The sequence below is a fragment of the Rhinatrema bivittatum genome, chromosome 5 (assembly GCF_901001135.1).
Source record: "Rhinatrema bivittatum chromosome 5, aRhiBiv1.1, whole genome shotgun sequence".
Lineage (NCBI taxonomy): Eukaryota > Metazoa > Chordata > Amphibia > Gymnophiona > Rhinatrematidae > Rhinatrema > Rhinatrema bivittatum.
The window spans coordinates 134,344,429-134,365,105 of NC_042619.1; the positions used below are offsets into that span (position 1 = coordinate 134,344,429).

At 44.1% G+C, this 20,677-nt stretch overlaps 1 protein-coding gene across 6 annotated transcripts in view; it reads left to right on the plus strand.

Moving 5' to 3' along the window:
* Positions 1–20,677, plus strand: part of MTRF1 (mitochondrial translation release factor 1) — a 107,059-nt gene that overhangs the window by 36,361 nt on the left and 50,021 nt on the right. For 5 of the 6 annotated variants that reach the window (XM_029602958.1, XM_029602959.1, XM_029602956.1 and 2 more), the window contains exons 3-4: positions 1,480–1,571; positions 10,499–10,580. In XM_029602958.1, coding sequence (XP_029458818.1) covers positions 1,480–1,571; positions 10,499–10,580 — 174 coding nt within the window. The remainder of the gene's footprint in view (positions 1–1,479; positions 1,572–10,498; positions 10,581–20,677) is intronic. The other variant, XM_029602963.1, reaches the window with a different exon arrangement.

Below are 20,677 nucleotides of genomic sequence, written 5' to 3' on the forward strand. Positions count from 1 at the left end.
TGTCCTAGAAATAGTGACATGAACTGAACACACAGAAGATCTTAATTTGAGTGACCTATAAATGTTTATTTTCTTCTTGCTAAGTCATTTATGTTCAGAATAATGCCACAATACAGAGTTGTCTGCTGTCAGAAAATTGTTGGTAAAAAGGAGGTGGCCATGCACTGTAGAATGGCACTAGAGCCTTTCGGGCTTCTCTCCTTGGTTACTCTCATTCAGGCCAAGCTTTGTTCCTGGGGAAGAAAGGTAGGCAAGTGACTGAATCTAGTTGTGTGGGATAAAGAGGCACTGCAAAGGTATCTTAGGAGAAAAAAATGTATTAATATATAGTCTTGGCTAGAGATTTCTTATGTAAATGTACAGCTTTTAGGTTAAAACAGACTAATTTTCAGTTGAAAATAATACCGTAAAATCTTAATTTCAGGGACTAAAAGCTTGTGGTGCACTAATGGTTTACTAATATCTGCTGTCACTGTGGTTTTATATTCATGCTGGAGTTACAGTAAATGGTATATTTACTGTAACTCCATGTTGTGATTTCCATATTTACTGTAACTCCATGTTGTGATTTCCATGACAATCACTTGGAATACACCCATGATTGTTTTAGAATATTAGTGCTGATAGTCACTGAAGAGCAAACTATAAGATACACTTGGGGCATTTTTTCTGAAAGGGGTTTTTCTCATGTGCCTAAAATGTAGGATATTTAAAATCTAGGAATCTGTTTTACCATTTAGATAACTACCCTGAAATAATTTGTCTAAACTTTCCCGCAGTCACATCTGCTACCACTTTCAGAGGAGTAATGCAAAATTTGGGGGTGGTTTTCTCACTGCCCACGATTGGTGCAAAATCCACCAAATACATTTTTTTCCCCGAGGATTCTGCATCAGTTTTTAGAGTACATTCTTTCTTTTGAAAATTAAAAAATATGCATGTAAGTGCATCTGCTTTGTTCACATTTATTGGAATTCAGCAGAACATGTTTTAATAAATAAATAGAGAACCCTCTGTAACTCTGCCCCTGGTAACGCCTCTTTTCACTGTGGATAAAGGTACGCATTTAGTGGCACTATGCCTACAAGTTTACCTACATATAGGGAGGTCAGTTTAAAAAATAAAAAAGCCTATTTCTCCGACTAAAGCAATCTTTTACCCATGGAATCAGCTTGGAAAGTTACCCTTTTTCTGTTGTTGCTAAAAATGTTTGTGGTAGCAAATCCTCATGTCACCTCCTTAGCTACCACTTAACATGCATTTATTTACCAGAGATGTAGCAGCTTCCATTTTTCATTCCAGTCAGTAAGTGTTTTCTTCCGCTAATACCACCAGAATTAAACTGCCTCAAGCTACAGCTCTTGGGATTTTTTTCTTACTGTAATATTGTTAATTGTGGTTGGTGAGGCTCAGCAGCTGCAATTTAGTTAGCTTTGGTGATATTGGAGTTTTTAATTTTCCCTTACCTTTTAACTTCAGATCTAGACGGCAGAAAAGAGAAACAGCTGATGGACCTTGCCTTAGAGGAAAGGGAATCAATCAATCAAGTAATCCACAGCTTGTACAGAAAGGTGAGCTGGAAGCATGTCACAGATTTCTAGCAAGATGCTAAAGGCCCCTGAAAATGCAGTCCTTGTACTATGTCATGGCTTATATAGAAATAAGGGTCAATACACAAGTTGTAGCCAATATCTTTTAACTGGACTAACTTAATACATTTGTGACTAGCTTTCAAGAGCTACAGTATGCCTCCTTCATCGGGTCAGTAAGGAAACAATGCCGTTTCAATGGGTTTAAATAGTACTGACTGAGCTAGGCACAAGATTCCCTCTATATATCAGGAAGGTACAGGTTGCATTACAGTTACAGTTTAGTAAATGGTTTAGGTTTATGTCACCTAAACTTGTTTCTAGATACTCAAGCAGACTATAACGAGGACCCACTACTTTATTCAAGCTGACTTATTACAGAAACCCAGAAAAGGAATAGCTGAATATTGGTAATTGAGTCAAATATGTCTCAAAGGGAACACTAACGAAACAACATTATTTGCACAAAAATCAAATGAGGCACATGAAAACTGAACTTCTTAGAATGGAGGCACATCATTGTTTTCCCTCTCTTTCGGACCGATACAGTAAGGACGCGTAAGAAACAGTGCGGCAGTGCCGGGCGCCCGCTCGTTTTCCGCGCGCACAATTTGGTTCCCAAGCCGCTCGATTCAGTATTCAGATGAGATGCAAATGCAAGCGGCGTCCAAAGCGCGTCCATGAAGCGGTAGGCGTGCACAATCCATTTTACTGTATAGAGCGGTATACAGCGCCTATACAGTATCCCGGGTGCGCCGGTACCTGTCATTTCAAATGTCATTCCACCAGGTAAGTGGATGGTTCTTTTCTTGCGGCTTGGACACCGTTCGTGGACTTTCCCGCTGCCTTTGGACGTCCAAAGTCGCCGGATGTCCAAAGTCCTGGCTTGGACGTCCGGCCGGGTGCTCAAGGCAGCGGGAAGGTCCACGAATGGATGCCGCGACCTCGGACGTTCATGGACCTTGAGCGCCCGCCCGGCCGGGCGTCCAAAGTCGCGTCTTTAAGGCACCGAGAAGTTTAGTCAACCCTGGCACAGCATGGTGGCGATTGGCCTGGGGGTATAGGTCGCAACGCAGATCTTCATAGAGGAACAAGATTGCCCATGAGCTCATCTGCTAGGTTCGGACAGCATCTCGCTCACACATGCCAAACAGAGTTGTCCGTGTGCGAATGAAAAGTCCTGGCCTGCCGATGGCCTGTTGAGGCCTGGCCTGCCGATGGCACGGTGCTCTGCCTGCATGGAATACAACAGAGGCAAACACACGAAATTCAAATTAATAGATGAACACATATAAATCCTTTAACACATATATGAATATGCAACACTGTGGATTCTCGGGTGCACCTAGATTTAATAGCAGGGCAAATAGAAAAAGTTTCCCAGTACATACGTGGATATGCCACACTGTGGACTCTCTGGTGTACAGTTTGAGTGGCAGCACATAAAAATTATTTAACAGAGCAATGTGGCAAGAAAAGGAAAGATAAACCTCTTCCACTGTTCAGAATTAACTATCAAACTTTACTCACAGCAATGTAATTCATTTATTTTTTAAATAGATTTCAATGCAGATAAAAGTGAAACACAATCAATGACATTTTAAAACAGAAAATATATACAGATTGAAAAAAGAAGCATGGACATGAGTTAGGGGGAGATGTACATACATGGATCTGCAACACTGTATTCTCAAGTTTGTATTCTTAAATCAGCTATGCGTTCTTATTTCAGCGTCTACTACAACCTTATTCTAGATGCAGGAGGAAGGCTCCGTATAGGCGTCCGTAGAGGCGTCCATGTCTCCGCTGGACCAGGAGCCTCAGGACGCCTAGCGGATGCCCATCTCTCCGGTGTCCGTAAAGGCGTTCATGTCCGGAGCCTCAGAGACGTCCAGAGATGGATGGATGGTACAGTTCAACCGAAATATATCATATACCTCCTCCAGTCTTGCTGCTGGGTTCTCCGGTCAGATGGGTTCTCCTTGCTGCTGGACTCCCCTGTTCGCCTCTCCAATCTGCCGAGTATTTCTCATTCGAGCATTTCTCATTCTGCTTCTGAACCGAATGAAAAATAGTGCCAGAGCAATAATATGTATGTTGTCCATGGCGCTGTCCGGTAAGAAGCTGACCAAACACCACACTAACGCCAGGGTCAGGGTAGGCGGTAAATTTGCAGGTTAAAGACGCGGCAAATAAGCTGGTTAAAAAGGCGATAATCTGGACGCACGTTACTGTATCGGAGGGAATAGCTAAATCGATCATTAACATATCATATACATGTGGCGGGCGGAGACGGATACGCGTCCATTTCGGCAAGAGGTAAGGACGCGTAAAACCAGATACTGAATTGCGGGTTAGCCTTACGCGTCTAAAATGTGCGTCCAAAGCGGGTTAAAAACAGGGTAACCGCGGCCGCGCTTTACTGTATCGGCCATAAGTCAGGATAATAGCACAATATATGGGAGAAGTTATTTTAAAACCTACATCTATGGATATTAACACCTTCTCTACCCGTGTAGGTTCTCTCCTCTCCCACAGGACCCTTTCTGTTATAGTTAAATGCAGTTGAATTTTGTCAAATATCTCTGTACACCCCCCCCCCCCCCCACTGAAATGCTCCCTGTTCCACACGCAGGTTCCCAGAGGCAGGCAGAGCTCCGGAGTCTCAATGCCTGGATGAGACGATGGTGCAAGGAAGAGGGATTCAGTTTTGTAAGGAACTGGGGAACCTTTTGGGGAAAGGGGAGTCTTTTCTGAAGGGATGGGGCTCCACCTTAACCAGGGTGAAATCAGACTGCTGGCGCTAACCTTTAAAAAGGAGAGAGAGCAGCTTTTAAACTAGAACAAAGGGGAAAGCTGACAGTCGCTCAGCAGCACAGATTCTAATAATAAGAAAAGTAGTCCAAGTGCATGTAACTAAAAAAAAAACTAACCCGAGCTAAAAAATTCTAATTTATTCCTATCAATTAAAAAGCAGAATGAAAATACAAACAAAAAACATACTTTGAAATGTTTGTATGCTAATGCCAGAAGTCTAAGAAGTAAGATGGGAGAATTAGAATGTACAGCAGTGAATGGTGACATAAACTTAATTGGCATCTCAGAGACCTGGTAGAATGAAGATAACCAATGGGACAGTGCTATACCGGGGTACAAATTATATCGCAATGACAGAGAGGTGTAGCGCTTTATGTCTGGGATGGCATAGAGTCCAACAGGATAAACATCCTGCATGAGACTAAATACACAATTGAATCTTTATGGGTAGAAATCCCTTGTGTGTCGGGGAAGACTATAGTGATAGGAGTATACTACTGTCCACCTGGTCAAGATGGTGAGATGGACAGTGAAATGCTAAGAGAAATTAAGGAAGCTAACCAAATTGGTAGTGCGGTAATAATGGGAAATTTCAATTACCCCAATATTGACTGGGTAAATGTATCATCGGTACATGCTAAAGATATAAAGTTCCTGGATGGAATAAATTACATTTTTATGGAGCAATTGGTTCAGGAACCGACAAGAGAGGGAGCAATTTTAGATTTAATTCTCAGTGAAGCACAGGATTTGGTGAGAGAGGTAACGGTGGTGGGGCCGCCTGGCAATAGTGATCATAATATGATCAAATTTGATTTAATGACTGGAAGGGGGGACAGTAAGCAAATCGATGGCTCTCATACTAAACTTTCAAAAGGGAAATTTTGATAAAATGAGAAAAACAGAAAAAAACTGAAAGGAGCAGCTACAAAGGTAAAAAGTGTGCAAGCGGCGTGGTTATTGTTAAAAAAAAAATACCATCCTAGAAGCACAGTCCAGAAGTATTCCACATATTAAGAAAGGTGGAAAGAAGGCAAAACAATTACCGGCATGGTTAAAAGGGGAGGTGAAAGAAGCTATTTTAGCCAAAAGGTCTTCATTCAAAAATTGGAAAAAGCATCCAACAGAAGAAAATAGGATAATGCATAAGCATTGGCAAGTTAAATGTAAGACATTGATAAGACAGGCTAGGAGAGAATTTGAAAAGAAGTTGGCCATAGAGGCAAAAACTCACAGTAAAAACTTTTAAAAATATTTCCGAAGCAGAAAGCCTGTGAAGGGAGTCAGTTAGACCGTTAGATGATCGAGGGGTTAAAAGGGCACTTAGAGAAGATAAGGCCATTGCGTAAAGATGAAATGATTTCTTTGCTTCTGTGTTTACTGAAGAGGATGTTGAGGAGGAACCCATACCAGAGAAAGTTTTCTTGGGTAATGATTCAGATGGACTGAACCAAATCACGGTGAACCTAGACGATGTGGTAGGCCTGATTGACAAACTGAAGAGTAGTAAATCACCTGGACCGGATGGTATACACCTCAGGGTTTCTGAAGGAACTCAAAATGAAATTTCAGACCTATTAGTAAAAATTTGTAACTTATCATTAAAATCATGCATTATACCTGAAGATTGGAGGATAGCTAATGTAACCCCAATATTTAAAAAGGGTTCCAGGGGCGATCCGGGAAACTACAGACTGGTTAGCCTGACTTCAGTGTCAGGAAAAATAGTGGAAAGTGTTCTAAACATCAAAATCACAGAACATATAGAAAGACATGGTTTAATGGAACAAAGTCAGCATGGCTTTACCGAAGGCAAGCCTTGCCTCACAAATCTGCTTCACTTTTTTGAAGGAGTTAATAAACATGTGGATAAAGATGAACCGGTAGATGTAGTGTACTTGGATTTTCAGAAGGCGTTTAACAAAGTTCCTCATGAGAGGCTTCTAGGAAAAGTAAAAAGTCATGCGATAGGTGGCGATGTCCTTTTGTGGATTACAAACTGGGTAAAGACAGGAAACAGAGAGTAGGATTAAATGGACAATTTTCTCAGTGGAAGGGAGTGGGCAGTGGACCCTTACTTTTCAATCTATTTATAAATGATCTGGAAAGAAATACGACAAGTGAGGTAATCAAATTTGTGGATGATACAAAATTGTTCAGAGTAGTTAAATCACAAGCAGATTGTGATAAATTGCAGGAAGACCTTGTGAGACTGGAAAATTGGGCATCAAAATGGCAGATGAAATTTAATGTGGATAAGTGCAAGGTGATGCATATATGGAAAAATAACCCATGCTATAGTTACACAATGTTAGGTTCCATATTAGGTGCTATCACCCAAGAAAGAGATCTAGGTGTCATAGTGGATAACACATTGAAATCGTCGGTTCAGTGTGCTGCTGCAGTCAAAAAAGCAAACAATGCTAGGAATTATTAGGAAGGGAATGGTTGATAAAACGGAAAATGTCATAATGCCTCTGTATCGCTCCATGGTGAGACCGCACCTTGAATTCTGTGTACAATTCTGGTCGCCGCATCTCAAAAAAAGATATAGTTGCGATGGAGAAGGTACAGAGAAGGGCAACCAAAATGATAAAGGGGATGGAACAGCTCCCCTATGAAGAAAGGCTAAAGAGGTTAGGACTTTTCAGCTTGGAGAAGAGATGGCTGAGGGGGGATATGATAGATGTCTTTAAAATCATGAGAAGTCTAGAATGGGTAGATTTGAATCAGTTTATTTTTTTGATAATAGAAGGACCAGGGGGCACTTCATGAAGTTAGCAAGTAGCACATTTAAAACAAATTGGAGAGAATTATTTTTCACTCAACACACAATTAAGCGCTGGAATTTGTTGCCAGAGGATGTGCAGTTCATGTCGCTGGGTTTAAAAAAGGTTTGGATAAGTTCTTGTAGAAGTCCATTACCTGCTATTAATCAAGTTAATATAAGGAATAGCCACTGCTATTACTGGCATCGGTAGCATGGGATCTACTTAGTGTTTGTGTACTTGCCAGTTACTTGTGGCCTGGATTGGCCACTGTTGGAAACAGGATACTGGGCTTGATAGACCCTTGGTCTGACCCAGTATGGCAAGTTCTTATGTTTTATAGTGTAAAATTATGAGAAGCTCAGAGCAATAGGAAAACACACTGGTTCCACTTTGTAACAACTGCCTTCCCATGAAGTTGAGTGATTAACATAAGTGCCATGTTGGGTCAGACCAAGGTCCATTGAGCCCAGCATTCTATTTCCAACAGTGGCTAGTCTGGGTCACAAGTACCTGTCAGATCCTTAATAGAAACATACAAACATAGAAATGACGGTAGAAGAAGACCAAACGGCCCATCCAGTCTGCCCAGCAAGCTTCGCACTTTTTTTTTCTCATACTTATCAGTTACTCTTGGCTCTTAGTAACCTTTTGGTTCTATTTCCCTTCCATCTCCACCATTAATGCAGAGAGCAGTGTTGGAGCTGCATCTAAGTGAAATATCTAGCTTAATTAGTTAGGGTAGTAACTGCCCGCAATAAGCAAGCTACACCCATGCATATTTGCTTACCCAGACTATGTAATTCAGACCTTGTTGGTTGTTGTCTGTATATCGATCCACTTTTCTTCATTCCCCCAGCCGTTGAAGCAGAGAGTTATGCTGGATATGCATTGAAAGTGAAGTATCAGACTTTCTCCCCTGCCGTTGAAGCAGAGAGGTATGCTGGGTATGAGTGAAGTATCAGTCTTTCTCCCCTGCCATTGAAGCAGAGAGCTATGCTGGATATGCATTGAAAGTGAAGTATCAGGCTTATTTGGTTTGGGGTAGTAACCGCCGTAACAAGAAGCTACTCCCCGCTTTTTTGTGAATGCAAATCCTTTTTTCCACATTCATTCACGTCCTCTCGACTTTATGAATCCACAGGGGCGGATTTTAAAAGCCCTGCGCGCACCTATTTTGCATAGGCCGCCGGCGCGCACAAGTCCCGGGGCTTTGTAAAAGGGGCGGGGAGGGGGCGTTTCGGGGGCGTGCCGCGGCATTTCGGGGGCGGGCCCGGGGGCATGGCGCTGGCCCGGGGGCGTGGTCGAGGCCTCCAGACCAGCCCCCGGTTCGGGTGACGGCGCACCAGCAGCCCGCTGGTGCGCGCAGATTTACGCCTGCTTTTAGCAGGCGTAAATCTGCCAGCAAAGGTAAGGGGGGGTTTAGATAGGGCCAGGGGGGTGGGTTAGGTAGGGGAAGGGAGGGGAAGGTGGGGGGAGGGCGAAGGAAAGTTCCCTCCGAGGCCGCTCCGAAATCGGAGGGGCCTCGGAGGGAACAGGCAGCGCGCGCTAGGCTCGGCGCGCGCAGGTTGCACAAATGTGCACCCCCTTGCGCGCGCCAACCCCGGATTTTATAAGATACGTGCGGCTATGCGCGTATCTTATAAAATCCAGCTTACTTTTGTTCGTGCCTCGTGCGCGAACAAAAGTACACGATCGCGCAATTTTTTAAAATCTACCCCACAGTGTTTATCCCACGCCCCTTTGAAGTCCTTCACAGTTCTGGTCTTCACCACTTCCTCCGGAAGGGCATTCCAGGCATCCACCACCCTCTCCGTGAAGAAATACTTCCTGACATTGGTTCTGAGTCTTCCTCCCTGGAGCTTCAAATCGTGACCCCTGGTTCTGCTGATTTTTTTTCCGACGGAAAAGGTTTGTCGTTGTCTTCGAATCATTAAAACCTTTCAAGTATCTGAAAGTCTGTATCATATCACCTCTGCTCCTCCTTTCCTCCAGGGTGTACATATTGTCCATAATTTCTGGACTCAGGGCCAGGCATACAAGAACACTTTAGACTCCGTAAATGGTATAAAGTTAATTTTATTTGGCTTTTAAAAAGTGTTCCTGGGAGATGCTGTATGGGGAGTGCCCTTTCTCTTTCATAATAACCAGCATCTCCCTGAATATAGGACGTGCCCTTACTTTTATAGTCAAACATACAGCACCGCCGTTTAGATTCTTCAATCTATCCTCATAAGTCATTCAATGAAGACCTTCCACCTTTTTGGTCGCCCTTCTCTGGACCACCTCCATCTTGTCTCTGTCTCTTTGGAGATATGGTCTCCAGAACTGAACACAGTACTCCTGGTGACGCCTCACCAAGGACCTGTACAAGGGGCTAATCACTTCCCTTTTCTTACTTGATATTCCTCTCTCTATGCAGCCCAGCATTCTTCTGGCTTTAGCTATCGCCTCGTCACATTGTTTCGCCGACTTCAGATCATCATTTTATTTATTTATTTTATTTAGCATTTTTTATATACCGAGGTATAGCAGAGTTGCCTTCACTCCGGTTTACATACAAAAACAACATGTTACATTGAACGATGTTTGAAATTTAAAAATTTCAAAAATTAACAATAATGAGCAATGACATAGCAAGGAGAATGAATATAACAGGATAACACAGGGTAGAAACCCTGAATAGGTGAACAGAGATATCTGGGAACATCGAAAAAAGAGGACATCTGTATCATGAGATATCATTATCATTAGACACTAATAGTTCATCTATTTCTTATATCTCACTCCCAGGGATACGTTCTGGCTTTCCCAAGTCTACCTAGCTAATAACTGTTTATGGACTTCACCTTCAGGAACTTGTCCAATTCTATTTTGAAACCTACTATGTTAGTGGCTTTGACCACATGCTCCAGCAACGGATTTCATAGCTTAATTGTGCACTGAGTGAAAAAATACTTCCTACGATTTGTTTTAAAACTGACGGTTGCTAGTTTTATGGCATATCTCCTAATTCTATGTTTGAATGGAAGGGTAAATAACTGTTCCTTTTTTACCTGTTCCACCGCACTCATGATTTTATAAATTTGAATCATATCTCCTTCAGTCATCTCTTTTCCAAGGTAAAGAGCTCTAATCTGTTTAGCCTTTCTCCATAGGGGAGCTTTTCCTTCCCCTTTATCATTTTTGTCATCCTTCTCTGTATCTTTTCTATATCCATTTTTTTGAGATTTGGTGGCTAAATTGAGTCATACTTGATTGATTTTAAAGACATACTATAATTATTTGGATGTGTAGTAACAATATTCACTCTTAAATTCTTAGCTCTTCCAGATTCTAGTGCCACAGGACAAATATGATGACAGTGATGCTATTTTGGAGGTGACATCAGGTAGAACAACTGGAGGTGAGGGCAACTTATAGAAGTAAAAAAAGAATTAATCTTCTATGCATTTTCCCAAGTAATTGTGTCTCTCATATTTTTATTCTTATTTCAGCTACTTCTTGGTTCATTATATGGTTAGTTTATTTCTTTATTGTAAGTCGAAATATATGCACTTATTGATTAGCTAAAATAGGTCCATATTCAGAAGGCTTATCCAGCTAAGTTCAGGACTTAGGTGGATGGACTTTGGAATTTAAATATCCTACCACACTGACCACTCCGATTTATCCAGGTAAGTGTTCAGAGAGCTAAAACTTACCCAGGTAAATCAGAGGCAATCTGGGGCAGGGCTGAGTTGTCCGGATAACTTTAGTTGTGCCAAAGGGCTGTCCTAAAATTAGCCAGATAAACTTGGCCAGCTAACTCTGGATTTAACTGAGTATATTTAGCGGTGCAGCTTTGCCACTGAAATTCCAGTTTATCTTGGTAAGTGTATCTACTTAACTTACCTGGACAGCCCACAGCTGAATATGGATCTCAAAGTTGCTGCTGTGTTCTGTAATGTGAAACGTATCTGAAGTTATTTCAAATTTTGTGGTATCCAATTACATAAAATGAGAATCAAAGCCAAGAGGTGCGTTGTAGACAATTCTGAGGTCTGTTGAACTCAAAAAGGAGTCAATAAATGAATATTTGCAGGTAATGTTCAACACAAAATTAAATAAGTGACAATTGCATATCAATGTGAGGTAATATTTCAAATGTCCTTTGTTCCCCGACATGAGTCCTTGTTTCACCGTGGCTTCATCAGGAGAAACATTACAAACTGTAATATGCAATTGATAATTGTCACTTGTTGGAGATGTGTGGCCAGTGTTTTTCAAGATATGTGTGATAGAGTAAGAAATCTGTTACTATTATTACGAGAGGATGTTGGCCATAGCAGAGAAGCGCGATATGAAGTTTGAAGTGGAGTTTGTTTCAGCATTTAACTGGAATATTTTAAGTGGCTCAAAGGGTTGCAAATATTCGTTTGACTCCTCTTTGAGTTTAACGGACCTCGGAATTGTCTATAACGCACCTCTTGGCATTGATTCTCATTGGATATAGGTGTGATTTGCATCTTTTCCACATCCATAAGTGGTATTTATCCAATTACATAAAGCCATACACAAGTGTAAAAAAAAACAAAACTAGACCGATGTCTTGGAAGATGCAATATTTATTCTAATTGATCCAGATTAAAAGTAAAAGTGCCCAACTCTGTCCGAGTTTCGCCTTTTCGGCTGCATCAGGGGCTGTAAAAATAATTTAATATTTGATAAATATATATAAGAAACACAAATTATTTACATGAAATAAATTACATAAAGATAAGATACTCGAGCATAAAAATATTAAAAAGTAAGTTTGATATATATGAAAGAGAAGTTATAAAATAGTGGATTTACTAAATTACTCTACCATTATTAAAATTAAGAAATATATACACATGTAAAAATACCACAAACGGAAGAGAGAGAAAAAACCAACCACATACAATTGTTAGAAACAGAGAGAAAACACATACATATAATAAATAACAACAGAGAAAAAATTGATGATAAAATATAAAAATAATAAATCAGTAATTAACTCAGTCAACCAGATTATACAAATGTATATGTCTTTCACATTTGTATAAAGATGTCAATATCTACTGGGAATAAGACAGATGTATAAATTAATGATTAATTTATAAAGCTTGATAAACTTAATCAGTTATCTTGATCTTAAAATTAATAAGATTTCATCATGAAAAGCATTTAATATATTTACATGATGAAACAAATTGTTTCTTTGTATAAAAATCAGATAGAAATTAATGTATGCTACATTATAATGCATGGAAATATATATTTTTTAATTATATACGTCACTGATAATATTGACATAAACTTAAAATACATCGTTTCAGTAAATAAATTATACTTTCTATTTATTTATTTAACACTTTTCTATACCGACCTTCATGGATAAGACCATATCGGATCGGTTTACATTGAACAGGGTAAACAACTGTAGTGCCAACTAACTTAAATCAACAAAGGTGTGGAAGAGGCAAAGTTACATTCAAAGTGCTTCTAGTTACTTTCTAGTGCTTCTTTATTCTGTTTTTTTATATAAGAACATAAGAAATTGCCATGCTGGGTCAGACCAAGGGTCCATCAAGCCCAGCATCCTGTTTCCAACAGAGGCCAAACCAGGCCACAAGAACCTGGCAATTACCCAAACACTAAGAAGATCCCATGCTATTGATGCAATTAATAGCAGTGGCTATTCCCTAAGTAAACTTGATTAATAGCTGTTAACGGACTTCTCCTCCAAGAACTTATCCAAACCTTTTTTGAACCCAGCTACACTAACTGCACTAACCACATCCTCTGGCAACAAATTCCACAGCTTTATTGTGCGTTGAGTGAAAAAGAATTTTCTCCGATTAGTCTTAAGCGCGCAACCCTTTTAAAATCCGGCCCAGTATTCAAGGTGTGGTCTCACCATGGAGCGATTATAGAGGCATTATTACATTTTCCGTTTTATTAACCATTCCCTTCCTAATAATTCCTAACATTCTGTTTGCTTTTTTGACTGCTGCAGCACACTGAGCTGATTTTAATGTATTATCCACTATAATGCCTAGATCTTTTTCCTGGGTGGTAGCTCCTAATATGGAACCTAACACTAAGGGTTATTTTTCTCTATATGCAACACCTTGCACTTGTCCACATTAAATTTCATCTGCCATTTGGTTGCCCAATCTTCCAGTCTTGCAAGGTCCTCCTGTAATGTATCACAGTCCGCTTGTGATTTAACTACTCTGAATAATTTTGTATCATCTGCAAATTTAATAACCTCACTCGTCGTAATACTTTCCAAATCATTTATATATATATATTGAAAAGCACCGGTTCAACTACAGATCCCTGAGGCACTGTTGCGATCCATCCTGTTGCTGTGCCACAGCAGGCATCTTACCTTTTTCTTTTGGAGGCCGCTCCGAAGACAGGGCCTCGCCTGTGTACTATCCAGGATTTGCTCCAGGGCCTGGGAGGCCTCGATGTTCTGTGGCCTGCCTGTGGCTTGCTTGGCTCTGCTTGGACTTCCTGGTTTGGGCCACGCCCTCTCTCTAGGGGCCGGCCCGCAGTACTCTTCCTCAGTTATAGGGCTAGTGAGGGGCGGTCCATGTGTACTCCTTCCAGGGAGTTGCCCACATACAGCAGTATAAAAGAACCTTCACTCCAGATCCTCTTTGCCTTGCAACAGGGTTTCTTGCGGTTCTCTGTTGCGCTGTGCCCCAGAGTGTACTATTGCGTTAGCAACTCCGTCCCTACCTGAGACTTGTTTCACTCCGTGCCCAAGTCTTGCTTCTGTCTGGCTTGCTTGCAGTAACCTGTTCTGCTTCAGTTCCAGCTTGGTTCCAGGTTCCAATAGCCAGTCCTGCTTCAGCTCCTGTCTGGCTCCAGCAGCCAGCCCTGTTTCTGCTCCTGTCTGGTTCCAGTTCCGAGTCTTGCCACAGTTTCTGCCTGGTTCCAGTTCCGAGTCTTGCCACAGTTCCTGTCCGGTTCCAGCTCCAGCCCGCTTCAGTTCCTGCCTGAGTCCAGATCCTTGCCTGCCTGCTCCAGTTCTAACTTCCGTGTTCTCCTAAGTCCCAGCGGCCAGGCTCCTACGGGCTCCTCCCGGGGGAGTACCGGCTTCCAGGGTGAATCACCTAAGTCCCAGCGGCTGGGCTCCTACGGGCTCCTCCCGGGGGAGTACTGGCTTCCAGGGTGAAGCTCACCTCCAGTTCCTGCCTGGTATCCGCCTCCCGAACTGTCAATCATTAGAGACTATAGTACACCTCCCCCCAGTCTCTCACAGGTCGGCCCAAGGGTCCACTAAACAGCTCATTCACAACAGATTGCAAGGCCATGGACCCGGATGTATCGGGCCTTCGGGCCATCCCAGGAATGGCCCAATGCCTGCAGCAATTACAGCAATGCCTTGATGGTGGAACAACTAGCAGCCCGCCTAGATAAGATATCCACGAATCCTCTGCCCACCAATGGGTTGGCTCCTGAGGAACAAGCTATCTCGACAACACAGTTACCTGCACCTTCCCGTTACGCTGGAGATGCAAAGACCTGCCGTGGGTTCTTGGAACAGTGTTTCCTACAGTTCACTCTGTTGCCCTGGCAGTTCCCCACCGACTTGGTGAAGGTGGCCTAATTCTTTCCCTGCTCGATGGAAAGGCCCTATTGTGGGCCTCCCCGCTTGGGAACGTCATGACCCTTTGCTCGAGGAGTTCCAGCAGTTCATCTCGAGCTTCCGGCAGGCGTTCAACGAGCCGGCCCGTTTGACTACTGCTACGACAGAACTGCTCCAGTTACGCCAGGGGGGTCGCTCCCTGGCAGACTACGCTATGGACTTCCGTACTCATGCCCAGGAGGGCGGTTGGCAAGATGGCAGCCTAAAAGCCATTTTTCTAGAAGGATTATCCGGGCGTATCAAGAATGAGATCGCGGCCCGTGATCTCCCGGAGGACCTCAATGCGCTGATAGACATGGATGGCCGCATCAACCGTCGCCTCCAGCAGAGGGCTAGAGAGCAACGACCTGCCCGAAGTAATTCCCCGGTGGTTTCTGCGTATTCCGAGCCATCTTTTTCTCCTACAATGGAGGCTTTGGAGACTACCTCTACTGAACCTATACAGTTGGGACGTTCTCCACGGAGGAGAGACAACGACACCGCACGCATCTTACCTTTTTCTTTTGCAGGGCTTGTGCCTCTATTGCGGCCAGCAAGGTCATTTCCTGGCCAGCTGCCAGGGGCGGTTGGATAGACGCCTGAACCTAGGTGGTCAAGAGGAGCTCCTCCTAGGTTGTGCCTCAGTCCCTCATTGCACCGTACCAATTACATTGGAGTTCCCAGGAGGGTCAATGGAAACCCTCGCATTTCTGGATTCCGGAGCAGGGGGTAATTTTATTCGACAGGAGCTGGTCTCCCAGTTGTGGATTCCCACGCAAGAGCTGGAGACCCCACTGCGAATTACCTCCGTCCAAGGCATGCTCCTTCCAGGACGCATCAAGACATCCTCGACACCCGTTACTGTCCGCACCGGGGCGATCCACACGGAGGAGATTGCCTTCTTAGTCCTAGAGGAGGCCGTCCACCCCGTGGTGCTAGGGTTGCCGTGGCTACAGAAGCATTTGCCAACAATTCAATGGGATACTCTGCGAATTACCCGGTGGAGTCCGTTTTGCCACTCCAATTGCTTGAAGACGCCCAAGGATCCTGCTTCCGTGCCTTGTTTCATTTCTAGCCTGGTCCCTGTTTTAGATACTGGCCTCGATCACAGCCCAGTCTCTGCTCCCGCTAGCCCAGTTACGGAACTGATGTGGCAGTTCCACCCCGTTCTCCCAGGTAAACCCAGGCCTGTTAAGAGGAGGCGCCAGCCGTCTGGTTCCCACGACCTGCAGGAGGCGCCTGCGCTCCTCCTGATATGGCTATGGTCGGCTCCCACCCTGCCCCCCTCCCCCTTGTTTCCTGTTTTTGTTTGGTTCTGCTGTGGTCCTGTCTTGCTCAGTTTTTGTTGTGGTCTTGCCTTTGCTCGTTTCTGTTATTGCTCTGTTTTGGCTCGTTCGTCCTGTGTGCTCCTCGTACCCGTGTTCCGTTCCCTCGTTTCCCAGCTTTTGTTCTGTCGCTTTTTCGCCCTCCGCTCTCTTGCTTTCTGCTTTCTTGCTCGGTGCTCTTTTGCTCCTTGAGTTCCCTTGCTCACTGTGTCCTTGCTCTCTGTTCCCTTGCTCTCTGTTCCCTTGCTCTCTGCGTCCTTGCTCTCTGCGTCCTTGCTCGCTGCGTCCTTGCTCGCTGCGTCCTTGCTCGCTGCTCCCTTGCTCGCTGCTCCCTTGCTCGCTGCTCCCTTGCTCTCTGCGTCCTTGCTCTCTGCTCCCTTGTTTGCTGGTCCCTTGCTCTTTGCTTCCTTGCGCCCCGCTTCCTCGCTCTCCGTTCCCTTGCTTCCTCTTTTGTGTTTTTTGTGTTGTCGGTCGCGCGGTCACCGTTCGCTCGGCCGCTGCTCGCGCGGTCGCCGCTCGCTCGGCCACTGCTCGCGCGGTCGCCGCTCGCTTGGTCTCGTCTGCTCTCAGTCTCGTGTTCTTGGTCTCTCGTCGTGTCACTGGTGTGCTTGTTTGTGCTGTTTGTTTGTTCGCTTGCCCTGTATTTCAGGACCCCTTTGAGGGGGGATACTGTTGCGATCCCTCCTGTTGCTGTGCCACAGGAGGCATCTTACCTTTTCTTTTGGAGGCCGCTCCGAAGCCAGGGCCTCGCCTGTGTACTATCCAGGATTTGCTCCAGGACCTGGGAGGCCTCGATGTTCTGGGTCCTGCCTGTGGCTTGCTTGGCTCTGCTTGGACTTCCTGGTTTGGGCCATGCCCTCTTCCTAGGGGCCGGCCCCCAGCACCCTTCCTCAGTTATAGGGCTAGTGAGGGGCGGTCCATGTGTACTCCTCCCAGGGAGTTGCCCGCATACAGCAGTATAAAAGAACCTTCACTCCAGATCCTCTTTGCCTTGCAACAGGGTTTATTGTGGTTCTCGATTGCGCTGTGCCCCAGAGTGTTAGCAGCTCCGTCCCTACCTGAGACTTGTTTCACTCCGTGCCCAAGTCTTGCTTCTGTCTGGCTTGCTTGCAGTAACCTGTTCTGCTTCAGTTCCAGCTTGGTTCCAGTAGCCAGTCCTGCTTCAGCTCCTGTCTGGCTCCAGCAGCCAGTCCTGCTTCAGCTCCTGTCTGGCTCCAGCAGCCAGTTCTGCTTCAGCTCCTGTCTGGCTCCAGCAGCCAGTTCTGCTTCAGCTCCTGTCTGGCTCCAGCAGCCAGTCCTGCTTCAGCTCCTGTCTGGCTCCAGCAGCCAGTCCTGCTTCAGCTCCTGTCTGGCTCCAGCAGCCAGTCCTGCTTCAGCTCCTGTCTGGCTCCAGCAGCCAGCCCTGTTTCTGCTCCTGTCTGGTTCCAGTTCCGAGTCTTGCCACAGTTCCTGTCCGGTTTCAGTTCCTGCCTGAATCCGGATCCCTGCCTGCCTGCTCCAGTTCCAGCTTCTGTGTTCTCCTAAGTCCCAGCGGCCGGGCTCCTACGGGCTCCTCCCGGGAGAGTACCGGCTTCCATGGTGAATCACCTAAGTCCCAGCGACTGGGCTCCTACGGGCTCCTCCCGGGGGAGTACCGGCTTCCAGGGTGAAGCTCACCTCCAGTTCCTGCCTGGTATCCGCCTCCCGATCTGTCAATCATTAGAGACTATAGTACACCTCCCCCCTGTCTCTCACAGATCGGCCCAAGGGTCCACTAAACAGCTCATTCAAAACAGGCACTCCACTGTTTACCTTTTTCCACTGAGAAAATTGACCATTTAATCCTACTCTCTGTTTCCTGTCTTTTAACCTGTTTGTAATCCACGAAAGGACATCGCCTCCTATCCCATAACTTTTTAGTTTTCGTAGAAGCCTCTCATGAGGGACTTTGTCAAACGCCTTCTGAAAATCCAAATACACTACAACTACCGGTTCACCTTTATCCACATGTTTATTAATCCCTTCAAAAAAATGAAGCAGATTTGTTAGGCAAAACTTCCCTTGGGTAAATCCATGTTGACTGTGTTCCATTAAACCTTGTCTTTCTATATGCTCTACGATTTTGATCTTGAGAATAGTTTCTACTATTTTTCTCAGCACTGAAGTCAGGCTCAATGGTCTATAGTTACCCGGATCGCCCCGAAGCCTTTTTTAAATATTGGGGTTACATTGGCCACCCTCCAGTCTTCAGGTACAATGGATGATTTTAATGAAAGGTTACAAATTGTAACTAATAGATCAGAAATTTCATTTTTTTAGTTCATTCAGTACCCTAGGATGCATACCATCCAGTCCAGGTGATTTATTACTCTTTAGTTTGTCAATGTGGCCTACTTACATATTCCAGGTTCACAGTGATTTCGTTCAGTTCGTCTGACTCATCACCCCTGAAAACCATATCCGGAACTGGTATCTCCCCAACATCCTCATTAGTAAACACGGAGGCAAAGAATTCATTTAGTCTTTCTGCAATGGCCTTATCTTCCTTAAGAGCCCCTTTAACCCCTCGGTCATCTAATGGTCCAACCGACTCCCTCACAGGTTTCTTGCTTTGGATATATTTTAAAAAGTTTTTATTATGAGTTTTTGCTTCTATGGCCAACTTCATTTCAAATTCTCTCTTCGCCTGTCTTATCAATGTTTTACATTTAACTTGACAATGCTTATGTTTTATTCTCTTTTCTTCAGATGGATCCTTCTTCCAGGTTTTGAAGGATTTATTTTGGCTAAAATAGCCTCTTTCACTTCACCTTTTAACCATGACGGTAATCGTTTTGCCTTCTTTCCACCTTTCTTTATGTGTGGAATACATATGGACTGCGCCTCTAGGATTGTATTTTTAAACAATGTCCAAGACTGTTGAACACTTTTAACCTTTGCAGCTGCACCTTTCAGTTTTTTTCTATTTTCCTCATTTTATCAAAGTTTCCCTTTTGAAATTCTCGCACCTTCTCAGTTCGGCTTTCGCAAGTCGTTAAGCACAGAATCCCTCCTTATATCTCATATGGACACCATACTAACAAACCTGGAAAAAAAACAACCCTATCTCCTGGTTCTTCTTGATCTCTCCGCGGCGTTCGACACGGTAAACCATTCAACACTTTTAGAGCATCTTGCTGACATAGGCATCAATGGAACGGTCCTCAACTGGTTCAAGTCCTTCCTGTCTAATAGACATTTCAAGGTAAAGATAAACAACAAAGAATCTCCTCCGGTCCTCTCCAACCAGGGAGTCCCCCAAGGTTCCTCCCTCTCACCGACCCTTTTACCTTCTCCCGCTCTGCTATCTATTCACCAAGCTAAAGCTAACTCACCACCTCCGACGTACAAATTCTTATCCCGATCACAGAATCCTTATTCAAAGCTATGACACACTGGAACAATTGCCTGCAATCGATCAATCATCTGCTCTCCAGCCTCAACCTAGTCCTTAACAACAACTAGTCGGAGATCCTAATCATCTCACAAGATGACAACATCGGGCTTCTCAACCCATCTGGCACCCCCCTATCAACCATCCCAAAATTAAATCAATCTCCTTATGTTAGAGATCTAGGAGTCATTCTTGACAATCAGCTAAACTTAAAACAATTTGTAAACACCATCACCAAGGATTGTTTCTACAAACTGCAAGTCCTTAGAAAGCTGAAACCACTACTTCACTTCAATGATTTCCGTATGGTACTACAATCCATCATCTTATCCAGAATCGACTACTGCAACTCCCTTCTGCTTGGGCTCCCATCCAGCACCATCAAACCTCTCCAGATGGTTCAGAACTCTGCAGCCAGAATCCTTACCAACACCAACAAAAGAGAACACATCACCCCCATCCTTAAGAACCTCCACTGGCTGCCCATTAAATACAGGATCCTTTTTAAAGTTCTCACAACTATCCACAAAGCCACGCACAACATCTCCCCGCTCCACCTAGCTTCCAACTGCGTCCATATACATCAACCAGACCTATCAGAGGAGCATACAAAGGTACACTCTATGCCCCCCCAGCAAAATCTTCCCTAAGGAAACGCGCCTTATCTACAGCAGGCCCTACACAGTGGAACGCGCTCCCTCCAGACATCCGACAAGAACCTTGCCACTCTATTTTCAGAAAGAAACTCAAAACTTGGCTTTTCTGCCAAGCTTTCACAGGAACATAATCTCCTTGTTCACATCCAACTTCCTCGGTCCTCTGCTTATTTTCACTTTTACTGTTTGAACTTATTAAGACCACTCTGGGCACGATGTTCCCTACTAGTATTCTCCTATGTAGGTTACTGAGTGTCACTCTCACAAGCTGTATGTTTCATCCATGCCCCATTATCATTGCACAAACTATTTTATATAGTTAACTGTTTGTTTGTTATTCTGGATCAATACTTAACCTAGCTAGAATTGTTTCCTCTATCCCAGTTTCTTGTACTCCTTGTTCCATGTACTGCCTCCAGGCGAATTTCTCTGTTTCAACATTTCAGTGTAAACCGATGTGAT